This window comes from Palaemon carinicauda, chromosome 29 (genome assembly GCF_036898095.1).
Source record: "Palaemon carinicauda isolate YSFRI2023 chromosome 29, ASM3689809v2, whole genome shotgun sequence".
NCBI lineage: Eukaryota > Metazoa > Arthropoda > Malacostraca > Decapoda > Palaemonidae > Palaemon > Palaemon carinicauda.
The window spans coordinates 69,032,165-69,057,588 of record NC_090753.1 but is presented as its reverse complement, the minus strand read 5'-3'; the positions used below and the strand labels follow the sequence as shown (position 1 = coordinate 69,057,588).

At 42.8% G+C, this 25,424-nt stretch overlaps 2 protein-coding genes across 2 annotated transcripts in view; both read left to right on the top strand.

Moving 5' to 3' along the window:
* Positions 1-5,820, top strand: part of LOC137622223 (testis-expressed protein 10 homolog) — a 42,805-nt gene extending 36,985 nt beyond the window's left edge. Inside the window, exons 9-12 of the mRNA XM_068352714.1 lie at positions 3,005-3,141; positions 4,562-4,781; positions 5,241-5,395; positions 5,698-5,820. Of these exons, the coding sequence (XP_068208815.1) occupies positions 3,005-3,141; positions 4,562-4,781; positions 5,241-5,395; positions 5,698-5,777 (592 nt within the window). The 3' untranslated portion in view covers positions 5,778-5,820. The remainder of the gene's footprint in view (positions 1-3,004; positions 3,142-4,561; positions 4,782-5,240; positions 5,396-5,697) is intronic.
* A 10,437-nt stretch (positions 5,821-16,257) lies between these two features.
* The window catches only part of LOC137622820 (U-scoloptoxin(01)-Cw1a-like), a 61,505-nt gene continuing 52,338 nt past the window's right edge, over positions 16,258-25,424 (top strand). The window contains exon 1 of the mRNA XM_068353405.1: positions 16,258-16,430. The gene's annotated coding sequence lies outside the window, so the exon portion shown is untranslated. The remainder of the gene's footprint in view (positions 16,431-25,424) is intronic.

The window sequence follows — 25,424 nt, the reverse complement described above, 5'->3', positions numbered from 1 at the left end:
GCCCACCCTCCCACATTATCCACCACAGATGAAGCTTCATAGTGCTGAATCCCCTACTGCTGCTACCTCCGCGGTCATCTAAGGCACCGGAGGAAGCAGCAGGGCCTACTGGAACTGCGTCACAATCGCTCACCATTCATTCCTATTTCTAGCACGCTCTCTTGCCTCTCTCACATCTATCCTCCTATCACTCAGAGCTTTCTTCACGCCATCCATCCACCCAAACCTTGGCCTTCCTCTTGTACTTCCGAGGGTACTGGAACTAAAACCAGACACCTTTACATTTACCCCAAATGATTCAGATATCTGCAAGTTGTGAATATTTAATCTTTACAGTCTGAGCCAGGCTACCCCAAAATTATAGCCTAATCTTGGCTACCATTTGATGAAATGAATAAGAACTATAGAATTGACAGAAATAAGAACAATTTAACTGCAGTAGAAAATTAGTTTGATAAAAACACATTTTACGTGTAACACGAAACTACCGCACTTGAGAAAGGAAAGTGTCTAGCCTGAGACCTATACAAACTAAGGGCTCAGTAATTTTATTATATTATCACGCACAATTGATTCATTGGTATTGTATGTTCTGTATGTATATTTGACATTTGAATGAGGGATGTTATGTACTATACGTGGCAATAGAATAACCCATGTAATCCTTACACTCTCTCTCTCTCTCTCTCTCTCTCTCTCTCTCTCTCTCTCTCTCTCTCTCTCTCTCTCTCTCTCTCTTACTAATTTTAACAATTAAGAAATGGGACATCTCACTGTGAAGGTAGAATCATTTGTTGCTCTCTCTCTCTCTCTCTCTCTCTCTCTCTCTCTCTCTCTCTCTCTCTCTCTCTCTCTCTCTCTCTCTCTCTCTCTCTCTCTCTCTCTCTCTCTCTCTCTTACTAATTTTAACAATTAAGAAATGGGACACCTCACTGTGAAGGTAGAATCATTTGTTGCTCTCTCTCTCTCTCTCTCTCTCTCTCTCTCTCTCTCTCTCTCTCTCTCTCTCTCTCTCTCTCTCTCTCTCTCTCTCTCTCTCTCTCTCTCTCTCTCTCTCTCTTACTAATTTTAACAATTAAGAAATGGGACACCTCACTGTGAAGGTAGAATCATTTCCTGCTAATCAAATTAGAATTGTTTTCTGTAGCTACCGTAGAAGCAGGAATAAGTGTGATGATATTGCTGACAAACCAAAGGCAAGGGATACTTCAGATTCACAAAGGACAGCAATAAAAACTCCCCATAAAAGTTTTCTTCAAATATTCTCATTTATTTATGCTACAAAAATCTTCAGTCACTTTTTTGTGCAAAGTTCAAGCAGAAGTACTGTATTTGTCTAAATCTAGAATGCTTTCATTGTAGCAGGATATTTCTCTCTCTCTCTCTCTCTCTCTCTCTCTTTCTCTCTCTCTCTCTCTCTCTCTCTCTCTCTCTCTCTCTCTCTCTCGATTTTTAGTCCATCCGCGGAGTCTCCACTTGCTCTTTGGTAGAGCGATTTAGTTTAAGCTTTTAGAGAGTTCTTATGATCTTATCTTACTTATTCTTGAACTCATTTATTGTGTTGCTGTTTACTACATCTGCTGGAAGTCTATTCCAAGTATTTGCTATTTTCTATGTAAATAAATTGCCACATTGAGTGGTGTTGTATCTTTTCAATTTTAGTTTGTATCCATTACCTCAGGACTGATTTATGCTAAGTGTGAATAGATTGCTGTAATCTACATTTGTTATTCCTTTAACCCTTTAACCCCCAGGCTATTTGGAACTTTCCAACCCTTAACCCCCAGGGGTTATTTTTTTTCAACCACATTTTGCAGTATATTTTTTTAAAAATTGCTCTAACAGCCTTAATTTTTGTCAAAGAGAGGTCAGGTTGGTCTCATTCTCTTGGAAAATGCCTGAAATTTCTCAAATAATTATCAAAAATATGCAAAAAAATAATGTAAATAGCAGTTTTTTGCAAGGACGTATCGGTACGTCCATGGGGGTAAAGGGATGAGTTTTGTGAAACGTACCAGTACGTCCTTTGGGGGTAAAAGGGTTAAGAATTTTGAATGCCTCTATTAACTGTCCCCTTAGTCGTCGACTAAACTTACAAACTTAATAGGTTGTAAGAAGCTGTTTGCAAGTTAAATTTTGTGAAATTTTATCCTGGGATAGGCTTCACCGGACTCCCAGGCCTACGATTACGAGCTACAAAAATCAACAAATAATCCTGTTTCATATGAAATAAGTATCAGGTTACTTCAACTGTCATTTTGCTTAAAGTATTAAATGATATATCATTGTTTTGTAGCAGTATTTATATTCTATCCTATTACAGTATACAAACTTTTGATACCATGGTCTTCCATTGTCTAGGGTTAGAGTTCTCTTGCATGAGGGTACTCTCGGGCACGCTATTGTATCTAATTTCTCTTCTTGTTTTGTTAAAGTTTTTATAGTTTATACAGGAAATATTTATTTTAAAGTTGTTACTGTTCTTAGAATATTTTATTTTTCCTTGTTTCCTTTCCTCACTGGGCTATTTTCCTTATTGGGCCCCCTGGGCTTATAGCATCCTGCTTTTCCAACTTGGGTTGTAGCTTAGCAAGTTATACATACATACATACATATACCAAGGCACTTCCCCCAATTTTGGGGGGTAGCCGACATCAACAAATGAAATAAAAAAAAAAAAGGGGACCTCTACTCTCTACGTTGCCCCCTGTGGCCGCGGGGGCATAAAAACAATTAGGATAGCACCAACGTTATCCCTGCGTGTCGTAAGAGGCGACTAAAAGGGACGGGACGAGGGGGCTGGGAACCCCCTCTCCTGTATCTACATTCTGTGAGACATCGACAAAGCAAGTTATAATATTGTAATATAATAATATCTGAAGTTTATGATTTCAGTTTGATTTGTATTTTGTATCTCTGAATATTTGTAAGTTTTCGATCTTCTGTAACATCAATCAATGGTATTGTACATTACAGTATACTACATATTTTAATTTTTCTTTAGGGAATCGCAGAGTCATGAAGATGAATCGAGTAATCGAAAATTGAAGCACTGCGATGATTTGAATGTACTTCTATCTCTCTTTGGAACGCAGATGTCGCTCAAATCGCATCGACTGAAAGCTACAAACTATTTGTCACGTAAGTTTGCTTTTTTATGAAACCTGTTGTTTCTTTTTAACCCTTTTACCCCGGGGTATTTGGAAATTTCCAACCCTTAACCCCCAAGGGGTTATTTTTTTCCCAGCACATTTTGCAGTATATTTTCTTTAAATTGCTCTAACAGCCTTAGTTTTTCTCTTGGAAAATACCTGAATTTTCTCAAAAAATTATCAAAAAATATGAAAAACCAATTTTTATAGCATTTTTTTGCAAGGACGTACCGGTACGTCCATGGGGGGTAAAGGGATGGCTTTTGTGAAACGTACCAGTACGTCCTTTGGGGGTAAAAGGGTTAATAGCCAAAATACTTTGATTAAATTCAGGTTGGGTATTGAAAAGGGTTAGTGTTCAGCAAAGCAAAAAGTCTGTCACTTTAACTTCTCACTTTTTATCAAAACTGGCTAGTACAGTGGTAACGTGTTTGCCTCGCATTCGCTTGGCAAGAGATCGATCCCCGCCCAGGGCCGTGAGTGTAAGCTGTTTACTGGGGAGGCTACTGCTGTGGTAGGGCACCACAGTGGGGGGTTGGGCTTGCCCGGCTGACGTTCTGGTGAGCATCTATTCTGATGGAACTGGAACTGAAACCAGACACCTTTAACCTTTAACAAGATTTGAATATATGTAATTAGTTTTAAGAACTCTTGTCTGCTTCAATTTGAATAATACTAAAGAAATCAGTAATTTGAAACTGAATACTATAGTATATATTCACATTAGGCAACACATGATATGTATGTGTTTCGTTCTTTGTATACAACGATGAACACTTTATACAACTTCTATCATCATAAAACAAGCACTTAAAGTACATTACCTAATTCTCACCAATTCCTGAAACTTTCGGTTTGAATTTTCCATTTGCATTAAAGAGTTGAAAAGGTGCAACTGCCATGGGGCCCATTGTTACATTATGAATAATGTATAAGCACAGTACTTGCATGTCATAGATTGTTTATTAACAATGTACATTAACCCTCTTACCCCCAAAGGACGTACTGGTACGTTTCACAAAAGCCATCCCTTTACCCCCATGGACGTACCGGTACGTCCTTGCATAAAAATGCTATAAAAATTTTTTTTTCATATTTTTGATAATTTTTTGAGAAAATTTAGGCATTTTCCAAGAGAATAAGACCAACCTGACCTCTCTATGACAAAAATGAAGGCTGTTAGAGCAAATGGAAAAAAATATACTGCAAAATGTGCTGGGAAAAAAATAACCCCCAGGGGGTTAAGGGTTGGAAATTTCCAAATAGCCTGGGGGTTAAAGGGTTAATGAATAATCATGGTACTGTAATTATTCTTGCTTATTGACTCTATATTAATCAGTTTTCATGCTACAGTACCGTAATCAGTCTATGATATACAGTCATCCTTTTATTTGTCTTCTTTTAAACAGAATTGCTTCGAGATGGAAACAGAGATGGGCAGTACAATATGGCTGGTGTTGTTAAGATCATCAAGGAACTTTTGCCTCCGGCAAAGGAAGCTGAAGTCCAGTCCATAATCAGTGCCGCCCACACCTGTTTTGTTCGACTGCACCCTTTGAAGAAAGATCGAGCGATCCTCTTAGATCTTTTGCTGGAAGTTTTGGATAAAGAGCATGAGTATATGTTGAGGTAGGGAAGTTAAGATAGTCTTTGACTTTGGTGTAGGGGCTTTGTTTTCTGATGGGTGAAAATATAGGGGGTAGAAAGAATATGTCAGAAATTTATTCATAAATTACCGGTACCTTTTATAGATTGTAGGGAAAAACCAAATAGTTTGGAGTGGTGGTGTTAAAGATTGAGGCAAGCCAATTTCATTTGTGAAATTCTTTTATAAAAAGAACTCATAAGGTTTAAGTAGCCAGCAATTACTTCCACAAAGTTTTGATAATACATTTTATCCCAATTTCCACCTCTCGTTAAATGCATAATCGTTTGAACTGACTCTGTGAGATTTTAGAACCATTACATAATGATGTGATGGTTAAACTCTCATACCATTAATAATCAGTTTATATTTAAGTACAGTACATGAGGATTTTTAGATTACATTAAGGGACTGTGTTTATCAAAAACAAATCCATGTTTCAGTTACACGAGTGTTGTACAGTGGATTGAGCAAATAGTGAAGGATCTAGTTGCTGGTGACGTAAGGGAACGTGAACTGCAAGTTGTTATCAGTCTCCGCCTCCGCAATAATACAAACATATGGACACTTTTGATAAGTGAAAAGGATAAAATTCTAGGTAAGTTTTTCATATATTTACTGTATAGTACAATCTAAAACTGCTCAGTATTGGGTAGTGTAGTGTACATGCCTGTAGATAAATTGAGAGATTTAATGTGTGTAGACTCATATTACTTTAGTGTTGACGGATGGAGTGATAGGAATTTGCATCACGTCGAGATCTGAAATGTTGGGTAAACGAAATGTTAAGCTTCGTGAGGTATCTTTTAAAGTGGTCTGTCATTATTGAAATTGCTTTTTGCCAGTACCTCTCATTTCATACATTCGCAGCGCATAGTAATGGTTTTTAATCTTTTACAGAGGCTGTCAGAAAGAAAGGAGTTCATGGACTTACTGCTGAAGAGCTTGAAATGAAACTGAAATTTATTCTGAAAGAGTGATGTATAAATATTTTTATACTAAATTATATTATCTTAATAGTAACATTGTTTTAAGTTTCTTTACGAGCTCCTTCAACAGTTTTTATTATTATCGAAAATCATTAAAACTTTTTATGACATGCTGAGGTGCTGATTTTAATTTCCAGTGTGATTATATTATTCCTTACCTAATCTATCTTCAGACTAAAAGGTTGAGATCATCTTTGGGTAAGTTAGAAGATTTACACAAACGCCTAACCTAATGCACTGATCCTTGCTTGTACTAAACTTTGAATTTATGATTATCTCTGAATCTTACCTTGTAGTCAACATGCTATTCATATCAAAATGGCTATTTCCCGACCTCTAAATAGAAAGAGATAAAGAGATGTCTTTCTCCCTCCTCTATATACCCTCAATTGTGGTACTTATCTCGAAACACAATCTGACAGAGAAACATGGATAGGTGGAGTATTGGAAACTTCATACGTAATTTGTTGGTGGTAATGTGTACCTCTCGGCCTCCTCAGCTCGACTATATTTTTGTTTGTTCCGTAACTGGAATACAAACCACGCTATTTAAAGTGGGTGATTACTTTCGCGTAGCAGAAAGGACGAGCCATAAAATTTTAACGAGGGATTATTACCCCACCGCTAGTTAGCGGGGGTTAGGGAGGGTAGTTAGCTACCCTCCCCCCTCACACACCTGTGTTGTAGCTCCACTTTTACTTTGGCTCGGGTGGTGATCGGACGTGTCCGCTTTCACCCTCGCCTCTTTGACAGCCATTAATCATTGCTTTTTCTTTCTTTTTCTCAGTGTTGTGAAGTTGGCCTTTACAATGCGGAAGGGCCCTGGGTTACCTGACCGCCCTTGTGGGACCTTCATGTCTTCCATCGCGACGGATCCTCACACCTTATGCCCTTATTGTAGGGGTCAGCGGTGTGAAAGTGATAATGTTTGTATGGAATGTAAGGAGTGGCCTACCTCCCAGTGGGAGAGGTTTTCTCGGTGCCGGAAGAAAAAGTCGACGGGATATTTCTCCTTCAAAGGTTTCTTTGAAGAAGTAAAATCCTAAGGACTCTTCTTCCGTAGCCCAAACCTCCTCCGAAGCTCCCACTCGGTGGGCCTCTCATGAGAGGCCGTCGAGTGGTAGCGTAGGCCGTACTGTTGTTGACCGATCTCGGGGTTCAGGAGAGGGAGTTGCCTCCCATAGCGAGGCAGCTCCTCTTTCTCCCCCGGGGGAGGATTTAATTATTTCTCCTGTTAATAATGATCTTTTGCAGCTTTGGGCTTCCTTGGGGCTTCAGGGTTCGCTCTCCAAGGAAGCCCTGTTTGACATGATCAGGTTGGGAGCAGCTGTCAAACAGTCACCGGCGGTAGCAGAGGTTGACCCTCTGTCTATTGTCGAGGCTGTTGTGGCAGACGCTTCCAATGAGAGTGTTCAAACCCCTGCTCCTGTTGTAGCTGAAGGCTTAGCTTCCCCCTCCGAACATCCTTCGAGGGAGGATCTAAGTCCAACGGTCTTTCCTGTGGGTGATTCTCCCCCCCGGGGGAGTTCACTGACAGAGACTCCTCTTCGTAGGACTGCTGATGGTTTGCCTGCTGCTCCCAAAGGACGCATCCGACGTAAGGCTCGCCTTCCTCTTCATCGCCGAGGTCTTCCTTCTCCTCACAAGGGTGTTAGGAGGCACCTCTTCGGATCTTCATCCTCGCAGTCCCCCGCTGAGAAACCTCGTCCTTCAGCTACCGTTCCTGCTACTTCCTTGGACCTGGACCTCTCTGCAGATCGTTCGCGATCTCCTACACCTGCTAGACCTGCTAACCTGCCTTCATCTTTCCTGGCTGCTGACGCGCTGTGGGCGCCCACACATCCTGTTTTCAAACGGGCACCGGTCCCATCGGGGCAAAAGGGGCTTTTACACATTGTGTGTAAGTCCATTAAGCGCCAGGTTTCCCCTGTGCGCCAATGTTCGCCTGCGCGCATGTGCACTACTGCGCGCAAGCGCTCACCAGTTGCTGCCTCATCTCGCCAGTGCTCTCCTGCACGCCCACAATCTCCTGTTCGCCCTGCAGTTCCAGAGACTACGCGCCCACGATCTCCTGCTCGCCAACGGACCTCTGCGCACCCTCGGCCTGATACACGCCATGGATGCCCTCGGTCTCCTGCTCGTCAGCGATCTCCTGCTCGTCAGCGATCTCCTGCGTGCCAGCGATCTCCTGCGCGCCTGCGCTCTCCTGCGCGCCAGCGCTCTCCTGCGCGCCAGCGCTCTCCTGCTCGCCAGCGCTCTCCTACTCGCCAGCGCTCTCCTGCTCGTCATCGCTCGCCAACGCTTGCCTGCTCGTCATCGCTCGCCTGCTCACCCTTGATCTTCGGATCAGGGCTCCAAGGAGAAATCTATTTCCTCTCCTCCACGATCGCCGACTCGCCATCAGACCTCGCCTGCTCGTCACCCCTTGCCTACGCGGCATCGCCCGCAGTCTCCATTGCGCGCCCACGTGCCCACTGCCAGAACTTCGGTTCCTGACGAGCGCCCTTCTACGCGCCCGCGCGCTAGGAATATTCCCCCTGCACGCACGCACGCACCCTACGGCTTCGCCCTTACCGGCCCTTCATCATCCTGTGGCTGCACGCCATCCGAGGTCTCTGGAACGCGTGACCACGCGCCCCGTCACCTACGCGCCCACGCGCCCTGACACCTACGCACCCACGCGCTCTGACGCCTGTGTGCCCACGAGCTCCTTCTCCTGCGTGCCATCGTTCGCCCACACGCCAACGCGCGAACTCTTCTACGCGCCAACGCTCGCCTGCGCACCAACGCACCCCATCGCCAACTCACCCCATTGCCTATGCGCCATCGCTCGTCTGTGCTCCAACGCGCCCCCTCGCCTACGCGTCATCGCTCGCCTGCGCCATCACTCGCCTGCGCGCCATCGCTCGCCCGCGTGCCCACGTGCTCCCTCGCCCACGCGCGCGCAAGCAATCGCCGCCCGAGCTAGGCAATGGCCTTACCCAGTACGATGCCCAGCGCGAACCATAACGTGTGCCCACAACGGATCCGGCAGTACGCGTCAGGTCATCTTCATCGCGTTCCCCCCGTAAGCGCAGGACAGCGCGCCCAACGCAGGGAAGGAAATCTCCGGACAGGTCCAGGATCTCTTCTACAGCTTCTTCTTTTCAGGCAGACCCAGTTGTAGTTTCCATACCTAGGGATCTTACGATCCCCTTCCCTCCAGAGGGTGTCTTTGACAGCGCTGCTGTCAGTCGGCTGTCCTGGTTCGGGCCCTTGATCAGAGCGGTTGCACAGGCTTTCAAGCCCGCTTTCTCTGAACTAGGCCTCAAATCAGCGGCTATCTCGGCCCCCCTGAAGAGGAAGAGAGGAGTGGACGACGTGGTTACTTCTCCAAGGGCGAAACTGGTTCCTCGGAAGCCGTCGAGGAAGGCTCCCTCCCCTCCCCAGACTTTCTCTCCATCCCCCGTGGACGAGGGTTTTCCGTCCTCAGGGGATTCTCATGAGGTGAGGCGTTCTCCCATCGCACCAATGGGAGAAATCCCACCTCGCGCCGAGAAGTCTCCTCGGGTGGATGCGGAGAAGAGCCCCCCACCATCTTTGCTGGAATCCTGCATCCCTCCCAGGAGGGAGTCGAAGGACTCCAAGACGGTCCCGAAATCTTCTTCGAGGATCAGACCAGAACCAGCTAAGCCCGCGGAGAACGTCCACGAGTCCCCCCAAGAAGAGCCTTTGGGGACTGGAGACCTTGCTGCTAGTCGATCAGGAGGAGAGCCGCAGGAGTCGGAGCATGCCTTTTGGCAAGTTTTGGTCTGATGAGGAACTTTAACGGATTTTCGGATCCGTAGATTCCTCCTCGAGAGGGCAAGGACACGGTTCTGGACCGAGTCTTTGGTACTCAAAAGCCCCCTAAAACCAGCGTGGCTTTGCCCTGGTCAAGAGTGCCAGAGATAAAGTCGAGAGCCAGCTCTCGGAGCTAGCCTCCTCCAGCCGTTCCAGCGCCGGAAACAAACTCCTCCCACCTCCTCGTGTCCATCAAAGTAGGTACTTTGAAATCATCGAGGAGTCCTGTTTAGCTCTTCCCCTCCACCACGCGGTGGAAGAGCTCTCCAGGGGAGTCCCTCTCGAGAGACTCTCCAACCGGACAGTGTCGTTCTCGGCCTCGGAGATTCTCTGCCAGGAGAAGGTAGCGAAGGGTGCCATGCAGGCCACTTCGTGGCTGGATATCTGGCTGGGATCTCTTGGCATCCTGATACGATCCGAAGACTTGTCTAAGGAGAGTACCAGGAAGGCCTTTGAAACCTTCCTTCTTTCAGGCACTCGTACCATCGAGTTTCTGGCCCACCAAGTCTCGAACTTGTGGGCTAACACTATCCTGAAACGCCGTGATACGGTGTCTTAAAGATTCAACTCGAAGGTGCCCAACACCGAGGTCAGTAAGCTCAGACATTCCTCCCTTTTGGTGAGTAGTCTGTTTGAGCCGAAAGATGTAGCGCAGCCGGCTGAGAGGTGGAGGAAGTCCAACCAGGACTCCTTCCTCCAGAGGGCTTTAACATCAAAGCCCTATAGGCCTCCAGCACCTCAACAACCTCGCCCTGCAAAGACGACAAAACCGGCAATAGCAGCAAAGGGAGCGGTGTCCAAACAGCCCTTTCCCGTCAAGGACAGGAGAGGCAAGAAGTCCTCCAGGGGAGGCAAGAATCCTAGGGGGAGTGGCCGAGGCCGCAAACGCTAGGATTGGCAGTCCACCAGTGGGGAGATGCCTCCAAATTTGCGCGAACAGGTGGCAGCAACTCGAGGCCGATTCCTGGACGATCTCCGTGATCAGCCAAGGATATCGCGTCCCGTTCATAACATCTCTTCCTCCCCTGACAGCGAATCCAGTGTCGTTGAGCTCTCTTGCCATGGGATCGGCAAGAGGGCAAGCCCTTTGGGCAGAAGTTAAGACCATGTTGAAGAAGGACGCTCTCCAAGAGGTCGTCGACGGGTCCCCAGGCTTCAACAGTCGACTCTTTCTTGTAAAGAAGGCGTCTGGAGGCTGGAGACCAGTCATCGACCTCTCAGCTCTGAACAGGTTTGTCAAGCAGACCCCGTTCAGCATGGAGACGGCAGACACGGTCAGACTCGCAGTGAGACCGCGAGACTTCATGTGCACACTGGATCTGAAGGACGCGTACTTCCAGATCCCAATCCATCCGTCTTCAAGGAAGTACTTGAGATTCAGCCTAGTCAACAAGATCTATCAGTTCAACGTGCTATGCTTCGGTCTCTCCACAGCACCTTAGGTTTTCACCAGAGTGTTCACCCTGATATCTTCGTGGGCACACAAGATCGGCATCTGTCTCCTCCGTTTTCTAGACGAATGACTGATCTTAGCAGACTCGGAGTCAACCCTTCTTCGACACCGAGACAAACTTCTGGGAATTTGCCAAGATCTAGGGATCATGGTAAATCTCGAAAAGTCTTCTCTGCTTCCTTCCCAAAGACTGGTATATCTAGGCATGATATTGGACACCAATCTCCACAGAGCCTTCCCATCAGATGACAGGATAGCAAGGCTGAGGAAGGTCGCAAGTCCTTTCCTCAGACGAGACGGACTCCCAGCCCAATCGTGGTTACGTCTCCTCAGCCATCTCTCATCCTTGGTCCGTCTAGTTCCCAACGGTCGCCTCAGAATGAGATCTTTGCAATGGCGACTCAAGTCCCGGTGGAGTCAAGGACACTATTCCCCGAACGTCTTGATCCCTATGGGTCTCTCGGAACAGACGGACCTTCAGTGGTGGGTGGCAGATGAGAACCTACGAAAGGGAGTGGATCTTCTCGTCCTCCCCCCGGATTTGATGCTGTTTTCGGACGCCTCAAAGAAAGGGTGGGGGGCCCACGTTCTGAACCACAGGACCTCAGGCCTGTGGTCAGAATCAGAAAAGTGCCTCCATATAAATCTGCTAGAAATGAAGGCCGTTTTTCTGGACCTTCAACAGTTCCAACAGCACCTGGCAGGTCACTCTGTGGTGGTTATGAGCGACAACACCACAGTAGTGGCTTACATCAACAAGCAGGGAGGTACCTTTTCAGAACAGCTATCCCATCTTGCAGTAGAGATACTGAGATGGACCGAAGTCCACTCGATTTCACTTTTGGCTCGCTTCATTCCGGGCAAAAGGAAGGTAATAGTATAGAACACCACGCTCTCCATTTACTCCAATATAATGTAATCCTGCAGTTCTCACCTTCTTGCACAGTAATTAGGGGGTTATTTAAATTCTGGGAAAGCAATGATTAGCAAGATATGTTGAAGAGGGGGGAAGGGGTTATAAAAAGAAAATAGCTCGATTTCCTCACTAAACAACTTGGAACTGACATGTCAACATCGTCAACCAAACAGAATTCGTGATGCCAGCGTACATAAACAGAAGTTCGTGATGCCAGCGTACATTTGATTTACTGTATATTCAAAATATACTTAATTGAAAGTGGATTAATTACTCAAAAGTCTCCTTAAAATATGCAATTTACAAATAGTGACACTTTTGAGTAATCACAATTCTTGATTAAGTATATTATGAATGTACGCTGGCATCACGAACTTCTGTTTATGTACGCTGGCATCACGATCTGTTTGATTGACTATGTTGACGTCAGTTCCATGTCGTTTAGTGAGGAAACCGAGCTATTTTCTTTTTAAAACCCCTTCTCCCCTCTTCAACATATCTTGCTAATTATTGCTTTCCCAGAATTTAAATAACCACCTAATTACTGTGCAAGAAGGTGAAAACTGCAGGATTACATTATATTGGAGTAAATGGAGAGCGTGGTGTTCTATACTATTACCAAAAGGAATGTGCTTGCCGACAGTCTGAGCAGAGCGTCTCAGATAATGAGTACCGAGTGGTCTTTGGATCGTCACGTAGCCAAGAAAGTCCTGACTTTGTGGGGTTCCCCGATTGTGGATCTGTTCGCGACAGCGTTGAATTTCAAACTGCCGCTGTACTGTTCCCCAGTCCCGGACCCCAAGGCTCTCTGGCAAGATGCTTTCCAACAACGGTGGGACAACATCGACGTATACGTCTTTCCCCCGTTCTGTCTGATGAGGAGGGTATTCAACAAGACCAGACTATCGATCAACCTCTCGATGACTCTCATAACTCCGCTGTGGCATCACGCGGAATGGTTCCCGGACCTTCTGCAACTCCTTACGGAGCCTCCGAGAGAACTCCCTCCGCGACACGAGCTACTCAAACAACCACACGCCAATATCTTTCACAAAGCCATAGCTTCGCTTCGGCTTCACGCCTGGAGACTATCCAGCATCTCCTCACAGAGAGAGGATTTTCACAACAAGTTGCAGAAAGGATGTCTGAACACCTACGAAAGTGATCAGCAGGAGTCTACCAGACGAAGTGGAGAGTTTTCTGTGGTTGGTGTCGTGGAAGGGGTATCTCTCCACTCGATGCCGCTATTCCAGCAATAGCGGAGTTCTTCGTGTATTTGCGAGAAGAAATGCGCCTTTCAGTCTTGGCAGTGAAAGGCTATTGCTCAGCCTTAAGTCTGGCCTTCAGGCTCAAAGGAGTGGACATTTCTTCTTCGCTAGAACTTTCCCTACTCATACGTAGTTATGAACTTACCTGCCCTCAGTCGGAAGTGAGACCTCCTCCATGAAACGTGGTTCGAGTCCTCAGGTCTCTTAAGAGACCTCCCTACGAACCATTACGCCAGGCTTCAGATCGCCACGTGACTTTGAAGATGGTGTTCCTACTAGCTTTGGCGTCAGCCAAGCGAGTTAGCGAACTTCATGGTCTCTCGTATGACATCGCCCATTCAAGGGGAGGGGGGGAGGTAACGTTCAGCTTCGTCCCTGAGTTTATTGCTAAGACTCAGAATCGGGGAGTGCCGGACCCTCGCTTTGACTCCTTCCGGATTTCGAGTCTTCGTTCCGTAACAGATGACCCAGACCATCTCCTACTGTGCCCAGTAAGGAGTCTGAGGCTATACCTGAAGAAAACAGCTGCAGTTCGTCCCCAAGTGCGGGCTTTATTTGTCAGCACTGGGAGATCGAAGAGGAGGGTTACCAAGAACACCATCTCAGCATGGATTCGAAAGGCCATCCATCTGTCCCTGAATCCTCACCCTCCTCCGTCATGTCGCCCTAGAGCTCATGATGTCAGGGGAGTAGCTACCTCCCTGGCCTTCAAGAAAAACTTCTCAGTGACGCAGGTTCTGCAAGCAGGGGTGTGGAAGCGTCAAACTACCTTCACAGCCCACTACCTGCAAGACGTGACCCACAGGAGGCTCGATACGTTCTCTTCGGCCCTGTGGTGGCTGCACAACAGCTGGTTTAAACCTCAGGCTCCTTAATGGACAAGTAGCAGAGGGTTGAGGGCATTGTTACCCGGTTTTAGTCTGCATGAATGAAAAGGTTTGTCTGGCCCTTATTCTTTTCTTCATCCTGGGTTCTCTGCATAGCTGACCTCAAACCACTGCAGGTAAACCATGTTTCCTTGTGTTCCTAGTATTAAGCTAATACTGTCACGTCCCCATACCCTGACGAGGTGGTATTGGGAGAGTCCTAGCCTTAAGTTTCCATCTAAAAAACTTCTGGTTAACTTCCTAGGACGAGTCACACTTTTTTCCTTCACACACAACTTACGTAGGCCGCAGCCCTTGCCTAGTAAGGTGCGAGCGAGGTGCAGGGACTCTTTATTGTTGAGTGCAAACACACTCAGATAATGAGTCCCCGGGCAAAGCCAAAAGCCATCATGGCTGGGACTTGTTCCACCCTTCCTAAGGGTTAAGTCACCCACTTTAAATAGCGTGGTTTGTATTCCAGTTACGGAACAAATGACAAATTCGTAGATAATTTGTATTTTTCCTAACTATACAAACCTTAGTTATTTAATCAAGCTTGCCCGCTAGCCCTGTCCCCCATGAAGTCCTACCGCTAAGCAAAAGTGGAGCTACAACACAGATGTGTGAGAGGGGAGGGTATCTAACTACCCTCCCTACCCCCCCCCCCCCCCCCCGCTAGTTAGCGGTGGGGTAATAATCCCTCGTTAATAATTTCATGGCTCGTCCTTTCAGCAACGCGAAAGTAATTACCCACTTTAAATAGCTAAGGTTTGTATAGTTAGGAAAAATACAAATTATCTACGAATGTCATGTTTTGTGGAATACAGGTACTTTTATAGTACATTTTTGAGCATCATAAACAAGGTGTGTCTTCCTTTGGTTTAAGATACGTTTATGTGCTAAGTACTTTACTGTATTCATAAAAAAATTGTATGGGGATAAGGAACCACTTTCTCTTTTGCTGTGATATGTAACATAGTGTTTCAACATTGTTATTCAACCTGTAGGTGTAAGGAATGTGCCAATTGTTCTTAACCCTTTCACCCCCAAAGGACGTACCAGTACGTTCTTGAAAAACACTGTTAATTACATGTTTTTACATATTTTTGATAATTTTATGAGAAACTTCAGGCATTTTCCAGAAGAATGACACCAACCTGACCTCTCTAGGACAATAATTAAGCCTGTTAGAGCAATTTTAAAAAAATATATAGCAAAATGTGCTCGAAATTTAACCTTATGGTGGGAGTAAAAGGGTTAAGATCTTATGGCAGAGGTTGTCAAGTTTATATCTACAAGAGTTAGTGATAGATTAAAAATCTAAGAGAAAGGACTAAAGGAAACTACGTGAGATTTCAGATCAGATTAGGCTAGTGGATGTAGTAGTGAAATAGAAATTAGCGGGTGCTATTATAGTATGCTATCTACCGCCGATTTTGCTATCTACCACCCCTTTCTGACTATAGTATGATACCTACCATCAGTCCCTAAGGATACGTTCTTCTTGCTAATCCGCCTCTAACAAGGGGGATCGCTACCGACTTGATAAACTAACCTAACCCTAACCTAACCTAACCTACCCTACCCTACCCTACCCTACAAACTACTTAAAATTATGCACCCATGTTGTCCTGCCAATAAATATTATTAAACTATCATTAAAGTCCAATGAGGATAACATGCTGGTGGTAAGTAATCTGTTTGATAATCCTCATCAAACAGGAGGATTAACATTGACGGTAGATAACATACTTTGTGGTAGATACCATACTATAGTAGAAATTCAACAGTAGATAGCATACTATAATAGCACCAATTAGTGTCCATATGACAAGTGACGGTTCGTATGTTAGAAGTGAGATTGGTGAATTTAAGTCGTAGCTGACCACTTTTATGGAAAATGTTTAGAACTGTGAAATAAAATTTTCTAATTCTTTTGTTAATGTATCATTTAGTGATTATGTCAACATATGAATACTATTATCAGGTTACGTTATTATAGTTTAAAGTCTATGGTATTAGATAAAGTATATAGCAATAATGTTTCACCAATATTTGATAATTTTTGTGATATTTCTCAATTTTTTTTTCACAAGCTTCTGTTTCTAACTCACTTTCTCTAGGGACAAACAGGCGCCTCATAAGGTCGTAGATTCTTCTGTATCAAAGCCTTCATTATCCAAATGCAGATTATTGCCAAATGAATGGGAATCTGAGATAGAAGAATGTTTGGGAGTTCAGATACATTAGCCTCTCCATTTACTTCTGCCTCTGGACCTAGAAATTGACTAGAAGGAAATATTCCAAACCAGCTTGTAGGTAAGCAAATAAGTTATGTATAAACATCTAAAGAAAGCTGTAGTAGTTGTGTGTTGAATCCACTATATCCTATGTAAAGATAAAGCACAGCTTGGTGACTGAATTAGAGAAACAAAGACATATAATAAACATTCTGGGTCGACCTGTGACGGCCGGTGAAAAGAAGTCCTTCTTACACTTTTCTAATATAAATCTTCCAAATAGAACAAATAATTTAATTTTTGTAAATATTTTTATGGGCAAAAATTTGATCATTGTATTAACGCACAGAAGTACAAGAGGAAGGCCAAGGTTTGGGTGGATGGATGGAGTGAAGGAAGCTCTGGGTGATAGGAAGATAGATGTGAGAGAGGCAAGAGAGCGTGCTAGAAATAGGAATGAATGGCGAGCGATTGTGACGCTGTTCCAGTAGGCCCTGCTGCTTCCTCCGGTGCCTTAGATGACCGCGGAGGTAGCAGCAGTAGGGAAGTCAGCATTATGAAGCTTCATCTGTGGTGGAAATGTGGGAGGTTGGGCTGTGGCACCCTAGCAGTACCAGCTGAACTCGGTTGAGTCCCTGATTAGGCTGAAGGAACATAGAGAGTAGAGGTCCCCTTTTTTGTTTTGTTTCATTGTTGGTGTCGGCTACCCCCCAAAATTGGGGGAAGTGCCTTGGTATATGGATGGATGGATTAACGCACACAAACTCTGGTATTATATTGATGCACACATTCTATGGTATTATCTTTAGTTGCTTCTTTTGTATGGGGGAGAGGAATGACATGGGAGGTCTCGTCATGGGAGATTGGTATTTATTCCTACGCTGATACAGTAAACCCTCAACTTACAAACTTAATAGGTTCTAATAAACTGTTTGTAAATAAGTCAGATTTTATTAAATTTCTCAGAGGGGAAGCTGGGTCGATTAGAGGCAGAGTTTGGAAGGATGTATGAGAGAAGGAAGTTCAGAGTAAATATAAGTAAGAGTAAATTTATGAGATGCACGAGAAGGGAAAGTGGTGCTCGATGGGAAGTAATGTAGAATGAAAAGTTACTTGAGGAAGTAGATCAGTTTAAGTACTTGGAGTCTGTTGTTGCAGTAAATGGTGGAGTTGAAGCAGATGTACGTCAGAGAATGAATACAGTAAAGGGTGTAAAGTGTTGGGGGATAGTGAAGGGAATGGTAAAGTATAGAGGATTAGGAATGAATGTAAAGAGAGTTTTGTATGAGAAAGTGATTGTACCTACTGTGATTTATTGGTCGGAGTTGTGGGGAATGAAAGTAATGAAGAGATAGGAATTGAATGTATTCAAGATGAAGTGTCTGAGGAGTATTGCTGGTGTATCTCGATTCGATAAGGTTAGAAACAAAGTAGTGAGGGCGAGAACAGGTGTAAGAAATGAATTAGCAGCTAGAGTGGATATGAATGTGTTGAGGTGGTTTGGCCATGTAGAGAGAATGGAAAGTGGCCATCTGTTGAAGGTGATGAATGCAAGACTTGATGGGAGAAGTACAAGAGGAAGGCCAAGGTATGGATGGAGTGAAGAAAGTCCTAGGTGATAGGATAGATGCAAGAGAGGCAAAAATCCTGCTAGAAATAGGAATGAATGACGAACGATTGTGAGACAGTTGCGATAAGCCCTGCTGCTTCCTACGGTTGCCTTGGTGACTGATGAGTTAGTAGCAGTAGGGGATTCAGCATTATGAAGCTTCATTTGTGGTGGATAACAGGGGAGGATGGGCTGTGGCACCCTAGCAGTACCAGCCAAACTCGGCTGAATCAATCGTCAAGCTGGGAGGAGCTAAGAGAAGAAGAGCTCCCTTTTGTTCTTTTTGTTTTTATGTTGGTTACCTCCAAAAATTGGGAAAGTGCCTTGGTAAATAGATTAATATTATTTTAGTGCAGTTAAACAAAATTTCCAAAAGTATGGCTCAAAGATTTTACCCAATAAGGAATATGATATTGGAGCAAATTTAATGCCAGTGTTCATTATTTAAGAGTTATCATTTAACTTGTGGTTATGAGAGGCTATTTATATTAACCCTTTTACCCCCAAAGGATGTACTGGTATGTTTCACAAAAGCCATCCCTTTACCCCCATGGACGTACCGGTACGTCTTTGCAAAAAAATTCTATAAATTTTTTTTTTTTCATATTTTTGATAATTTTTTGAGAACATTCAGGCATTTTGCAAGAGAATGAGACCAACCTGACCTCTCTATGACAAGAAGTAAGGCTGTTAGAGCAATTTAAAAAATATATACTGCAAAATGTGCTGGGGAAAAAATAACCCCTTGGGGGTTAAGGGTTGGAAATTTGTGATCACCCGTCTAAGTGTTGAGACCAATGTCGTTTGCTTTCACTGATTATTGAATGCAGTCTAGTAAGTGGATGGATATTAATTCTTATAGACCAAGCTATACATCTTGTTTTACGTAACATGTTTTCGTAAGGGAGTAATGAGGCTTTGTACAAATAATGTGTGTCCTAGGCCTACATATTTGAACGACCGCATAGCATATAGTTTTAATTTGCTTGAATTTAGTGTAATTAAAAATGTTACATTTTACATAACTCGATGAAAGTACAAAGCCAATTAATTTACATTTATAGAATTACCTACATCGTGAAGTAAGTCTTTTGATAAACCCTAAGCCTACACTCTTCTAATTGCCAGGCCTTCTCCATCTTGAGGCTCAATACTACACAGTATTCTAGAAGTTTTTTTTCCAACTGTTACTAAGTTGTGGAATAATCTTCCTAATTGGGTAGTTGAATCAGAACTTCAAAAGTTCAAAGTTGGAGCAAATGTTTTTATGTTGACCTGGGTGACATGAGTCTTTTATATTTTATAAATGATATATCTGTTTTTGACTATGATCTAAGGAATAATTTTTAAAGTGAAGCATTTATCTGGAAAATTGTCTTTGCACAACCCAGTAGTGATAGCGTGTCATTAATTTTAATGTAATTATTCAGGTTACGGAAAAGTCATCGAATTTCGTTAAAAAGGTAATCCGTCTTTTAAACTCCTATAAGTTATCTTGGTTTTAATTGCCGTCATGTGAACAGGGTGGTTTTTAAAAAATTTCATCTATTTAGACATAATTCCTATCGTTTATACTGTACTATAACAATTAGTTATATCTTCAGCAAGCAATTAAAAAGTAAATAAGGCTGAATCTGAAGACAACGGAGAATGACACTCCAAAATCAAACTATTGTTCTCTAGTCTTGGGTAGTGCCATAGCCTCTGTAACATGGTTTTCCACTGTCTTGGGTTAGAGTTTTTCTTGAAGGTACACTTGGGGACACTGTCCTTTCTTATTTCTCTTCCTATTGTTTTGTTAAAAGTTTTTATGATTTATGTAGATATTTATTTTAATGTTGTTACTGTTTTTAAAATAATTTATTTTTCCTTGTTTCCTTTCCTCACTGGGCTATTTTCCCTGTTGGAGCCCCGGGGCTTATATCATCCTGCTTTTCCAACTAGGGTTGTAGCTTAGCAAGTAATAATAATAATAGTGATAATAATAATAATGATTAAAATATTAATAATAATAATGATAATAATAATAATAATGATGATAATAATAAGATATTTTGCTTCAGTAAAAAATATGCATCAATAAACCTTGCCATTATCTTTCTTAAGTATCTTAATTGTAATTTACTTTCAGAACATTTACTCATGCTATGAAATAATTGCATTCCAACACAACTAAAACGATCATTTTGAATAATAAGTTGATAACCACCTCATTTGAACAGTAAGGAATATTCTTGACAATGTTCACAGGCTTGATTTTACTTTTATTCAGTAATAGTTCAGTTTAGTTCAGATCCTTCTACTTGTGTGTTGTGTGATTCACATAGCTTTAAGTGTCATCTTTCCTTTAATTTATTCATATAGACTTCATTCAACTTCAAGAAATGGTTATTATTATAATTATTATTATTATTATTATTATTGTTTGAATGTGCGTGGATGTAGTACGATAGAGAGTAAAATATGTGAGATTGGAAGTTTGTTTAGGAATAGAAGGATGGATATATTGGCTTTGTGTGAGACAAAGATAAAAGGGAAAGGTGAAGTGATGTTTGGTGAAATGTCTGGTAGAGTGTCTGGGATTGAAAGGGGAAGAGCGAGAGAAGGTGTGGCTTTATTGCTAAGTGAATGGATGACAGGTAAAGTAGTGGAATGGAAGGAGATATCATCCAGGTTAATGTGGGTAAGGGTTAGGTTGGGTAGGGAATGTTGGGTTTTGTCAGTACGTATGGGCCAGGTAGTGAGAAAAGTGAAGAAGAGCGGAATGAGTTCTGGAATGAATTAACTAGGTGTGTAGAAGGACTGGGTAGAGGGAATTATGTAGTTGTCATGGGTGACTTAAATGCTAGAGTGGGCACGGGAGAGGTAGAAGGTGTCATTGGGAAGTATGGCGTACCAGGTGGAAATGAGAGTGGTGAGAGACTGGTAGATATGTGTGTTAAGGAAGAGATGGTGATAAGTTCTAGCTTTTTCAAAAAGAAAGATAAAAACAAGTATACATGGGTAAGAGTGGTAGAAAGGGCATTAATGGATTATGTGTTGATAACTAAAAGAATGTTTGGAAGATTGAAAGACGTGCATGTGTTTAGGGGAATGGCTAACGGTATATCTGGTCATTTTTTGGTGGAAAGAAAATTAGTTGTAGCAAGAGAGTGGGGGAATAGAGTAGGTGGATATAAAAGGGAGCTAGTGAGAGTTGAAGAGCTAATAAAACTGGGAGTAAAAAGTAAATATCAAGAAAGGTTGAAAATGGCATATGATGAAGTGAAAGTAAGAGAAACTGGTAATTTAGAGGAGGAGTGGAAGTTAGTAAAAGAAAATCTTGTTGGGATTGCCAGTGATGTGTGTGTGGCAACAAGTTTGTTGGAGGCAGCATGAGGAAAGGCAGTGAATGGTGGAATGAAGAAGTGAAGGTAAAAGTGGAAGAGAAAAAGAGGGCTTTTGAAGAATGGCTGCAGAGTAATAGTGTAGAGAAGTATGAAAGATATAGGGAGAAAAATGTGGAAGTAAAGCACAAGGTAAGTGAGGCAAAGAGGGCAGCTGACCTGAGGTGGGGTCAGAGATTGGGTCATTCATATGAAGAGAATAAGAAGAAGTTATGGAAAGAAGTGAAGAGAGTAAGGAAGGCTGGTTCAAGAATTGAAGAGACAGTGATAGATGGAAATGGAAGGTTGTTAAAAGGAGAGGAGGCAAGGAAAAGGTGGGCGGAGTATTTTGAAAGTTTACTGAATGTTGAGGATAATAGGGAAGCAGATATAATTGCTGTTGCAGGTGTTGAGGTGCCATTGATGGGAGATGAGAATGAGAGAGAGATTACAAGAGAGGAAGCGAGGAGAGCACTAGATGAAATAAGAGTAGGAAAAGCATCTGGTATGGATGGTGTGAGAGCTGAGATGTTGAAGGAAGGGGGTGTAACTGTACTTGAATGGTTGGTGAGTTTGTTTAATATGTGTTTTGTGTTGTCAATGGTACCAGAAGATTGGTTTTGTGCATGTATTGTACCACTATGTAAGGATAAGGGAAATGTGCATGAGTGTTGTAATTCAAGGGGTATTAGTTTGTTGAGTGTAGTTGGAAAAGTGTATGGTAGAGTACTGATTAATAGGATTAAGGATAAAACAGAGAAAGCAATCTTAGAAGTACAGGGTGGTTTTAGAAGAGGTAGGGGTTGTATGAATCAGATTTTTACAGTTAGGCAGATTTGCGAGAAATATTTAGCAAAAGGTAAGGAGGTGCATGTTGCGTTTATGGATCTGGGGAAAGCGTATGATAGAGTTGATAAGGAAGCTATGTGGAATGTGATGAGGTTATATGGTGTTGGTGGAAGGTTATTGCAAGCAGTGAAAAGTTTCTACAAAGGTAGTAAAGCAAGTGTTAGGACAGGAAATGAAGTGAGCGATTGGTTTCCGGTGAGAGTGGGACTGAGACAGAGATGTGTAATGTTGACGTGGTTGTCTAACTTGTACTGTATGTTGATGGAGTGGTGAGAGGTGAATGCTCGAGTGCTTGGACGAGGTTTGAAACTGTTAGACGAGAATGACCATGAATGAGAGGTAAATCAGTTGTTTTTTGCGGATGATACTGTACTGGTTGCAGACGCGGAAGAGAAGCTTGGCCGATTAGTGACAGAATTTGGAAGGGTGTGTGAGAGAAGGAAGTCGAGAATTAATGTGGGTAAAGTAAGGTTATGAGATGTACGAGAAGGGAAGGTGGTGCAAGGTTGAATGTCATGTTGAATGGAGAGTTACTTGAGGAGGTGAATCAGTTTAAATACCTGGGGTCTGTTGTTGCAGCAAATGGTGGAGTGGAAGCAGATGTATGTCAGAGAGTGAATGAAGGATGCAAAGTGTTGGGGGCAGTTAAGGGAGTAGTAAAAAATAGAGGGTTGGGCATGAATGTAAAGAGAGTTCTGTATGAGAAAGTGATTGTACCAACTGTGATGTATGGATCGTAGTTGTGGGGAATGAAAGTGACGGAGAGACAGAAATTGAATGTGTTTGAGATGAAGTGTCTAAGGAGTCTGGCTGGTGTATCTCGAGAAGATAGGGTTAGGAACGAAGTAGTAATGGTGAGAAATGAGTTAGCAGCTAGAGAGGTTATGAATGTGTTGAGGTGTTTTGGCCATGTTGAGAGAATGGAAAATTGCTGTCTGCTAAAGAAGGTGATGAATGCAAGAGTTGATGGGAGAAGTACAAGAGGAAGGCCAAGGTTTGGGTGGATGGATGGAGTAAAGAAAGCTCTGGGTGATAGGAGGATAGATGTGAGAGAGGCAAGAGAGCGTGCAAGAAATAGGAATGAATGGCGAGCGATTGTGACGCAGTTCAGGTAGGTCCTGCTGCTTCCTCCGGTGCCTTGGATGACCGCGGAGATAGCAGCAGTAGGGGATTCAGTGTTATGAAGCTTCATCTGTGGTGGATAACGGGGGAGGTTGGGCTGTGTCACCCTAGCAGTACCAGCCGAACTTGGTTGAGTCCCTTGTCAGGCTGGGAGGAACGTAGAGAGGAGAGGTCCTCATTTTGTTTCACTTATTTGATGTTGGCTACCCCCCAAAATTGGGGGAAGTGCCTTGGTATATGTATTATTATTATTATTATTATTATTATTATTATTATTATTTGCTAAGCTACAACCCTAGCTGGAAAAGCAAAATGCTATAAGCCCAGGGGCCCCAACAGGGAAAGTAGCCCAGTGAGGAAAGGAAAAAAAAAAGGAAAAATAAAATATTTTAAGAACAGTAACATTAAAAACAAATATTTCCTATATTAACTATGAAAACTTTTAACAAATCAAGAGGAAGAGAAATTAGATAGAATAGTGTGCCTGAGTGTACCTTCAAGCAAGAGAACTCTAACCAAAGACAGTGGAAGACCATGGTACAGAGGCTATGGCACTACCCAAGACTAGAGAACAATGGTTTGATTTTGGAGTGTCCTTCATCTAGGAAACCATATTACGAGTGTTGCCTTGACAATTGGTTCAAGGTAAAGTTCTCTTTAGTTAAAATGACGAATTTATGCCGTTTTGTGTTCAAATTCTCTATCAGATTTATTTTATGATTATTTCATTCTAGAGTATGTTTATCTTAATTTCATTCCCGCATTACAATTGTTCTATGTATTTCACATTCATATGTTAGGGAAATCAGAAGAAAATAGGGGGGCACTCAGTAGAGCGCAGACCTCTGCCGCGGCAGCTTATTTCTCGACCTTTCTCTCGACCTTGACCTTGCTCTTTGATCTTAACATGTATTGATTTGTGTGGATTTTCATACGCTCAAATATGAACCAAGTTTGAAGTCTCTGTGATAACGATGTCCAAACTTATGGCTGATTACGTGAATTAGACATTTTGTTTGACTGTAACCTTGATCTTTGACCTTGACCTTCCAAAATTTAATAATTTTCAGCCTTTGACTTAATAGTTAATCCTTGTAAGTTTTATTACTCTACGATTAAAATTGTGGCCATGAAGCTGTTCACAAAACAAAGACACACAAACAAGGGGTAAAACATAACCTCCTTCCAACTTTGTTGGCGGAGTTAATAATTATTTAACTTGTGGGGAAATACTGAATATTGATTACCAGTAGATTTATATGTATTCTGATAGGCCTATGGATTTTAAAGTGATTTCATAAGACCAGGAAAACAGTCCTTAAAGCAAAGAAAATTTCCGCCAGTAGAAGAAACATTTAATGACAAGTTATGAATGTAAGGAAATAACATTTTATTTTCAAGGAGGCTGTTATTACGATAATGTTGAATTAATTGACATCCAATTTAGAATGTGCAAGTGTCCCACAAGGGTTCTTTAAGCTAATATGTAATTTACCTTATAACTAAATATATTATCAATTATCATTCAATTTCTGATGGATTTTATTTGGGGGACACTGTAGGCCTGTTGGGGCATTTCACTTCCAGAAGATTTAAATCCGTACATGGTTGTCAATCGACTAATGTAGGTCGTAGATACAGGAGAGAGAGAGAGAGAGAGAGAGAGAGAGAGAGAGAGAGAGAGAGAGAGAGAGAGAGAGAGATAAACTATACATATGTAAAAGTTTTAACTTATATCTACAGTTGAAAGTATGAAGTTTTTGTTAAGGTGATCAGCTATCACAGTTTCGTCAGTACTCTCTCTCTCTCTCTCTCTCTCTCTCTCTCTCTCTCTCGATCTCTCTCTCTCTCTCTCTCTCTCTCTCTCTCTCTCTCTCTCTCTCTTTATGATGCTATAGAATGACAAATTCCTCTCTCTCTCTCATGCTATATAACTACAAATTCTCTCTCTCTCTCTCTCTCTCTCTCCTCTCTCTCTCTCTCTCTCTCTCTCTCCTCTCTCTCTCTCTCCTCTCTCTCCTCTCTCTCTCTCTCCCCTGTAATTACAAATAATATATTCTCTCTCTCTCTCTCTCCTCTCTCTCTCTCTCCTCTCTCTCTCTCTCTCTCTCTCTCTCTCTCTCTCTCT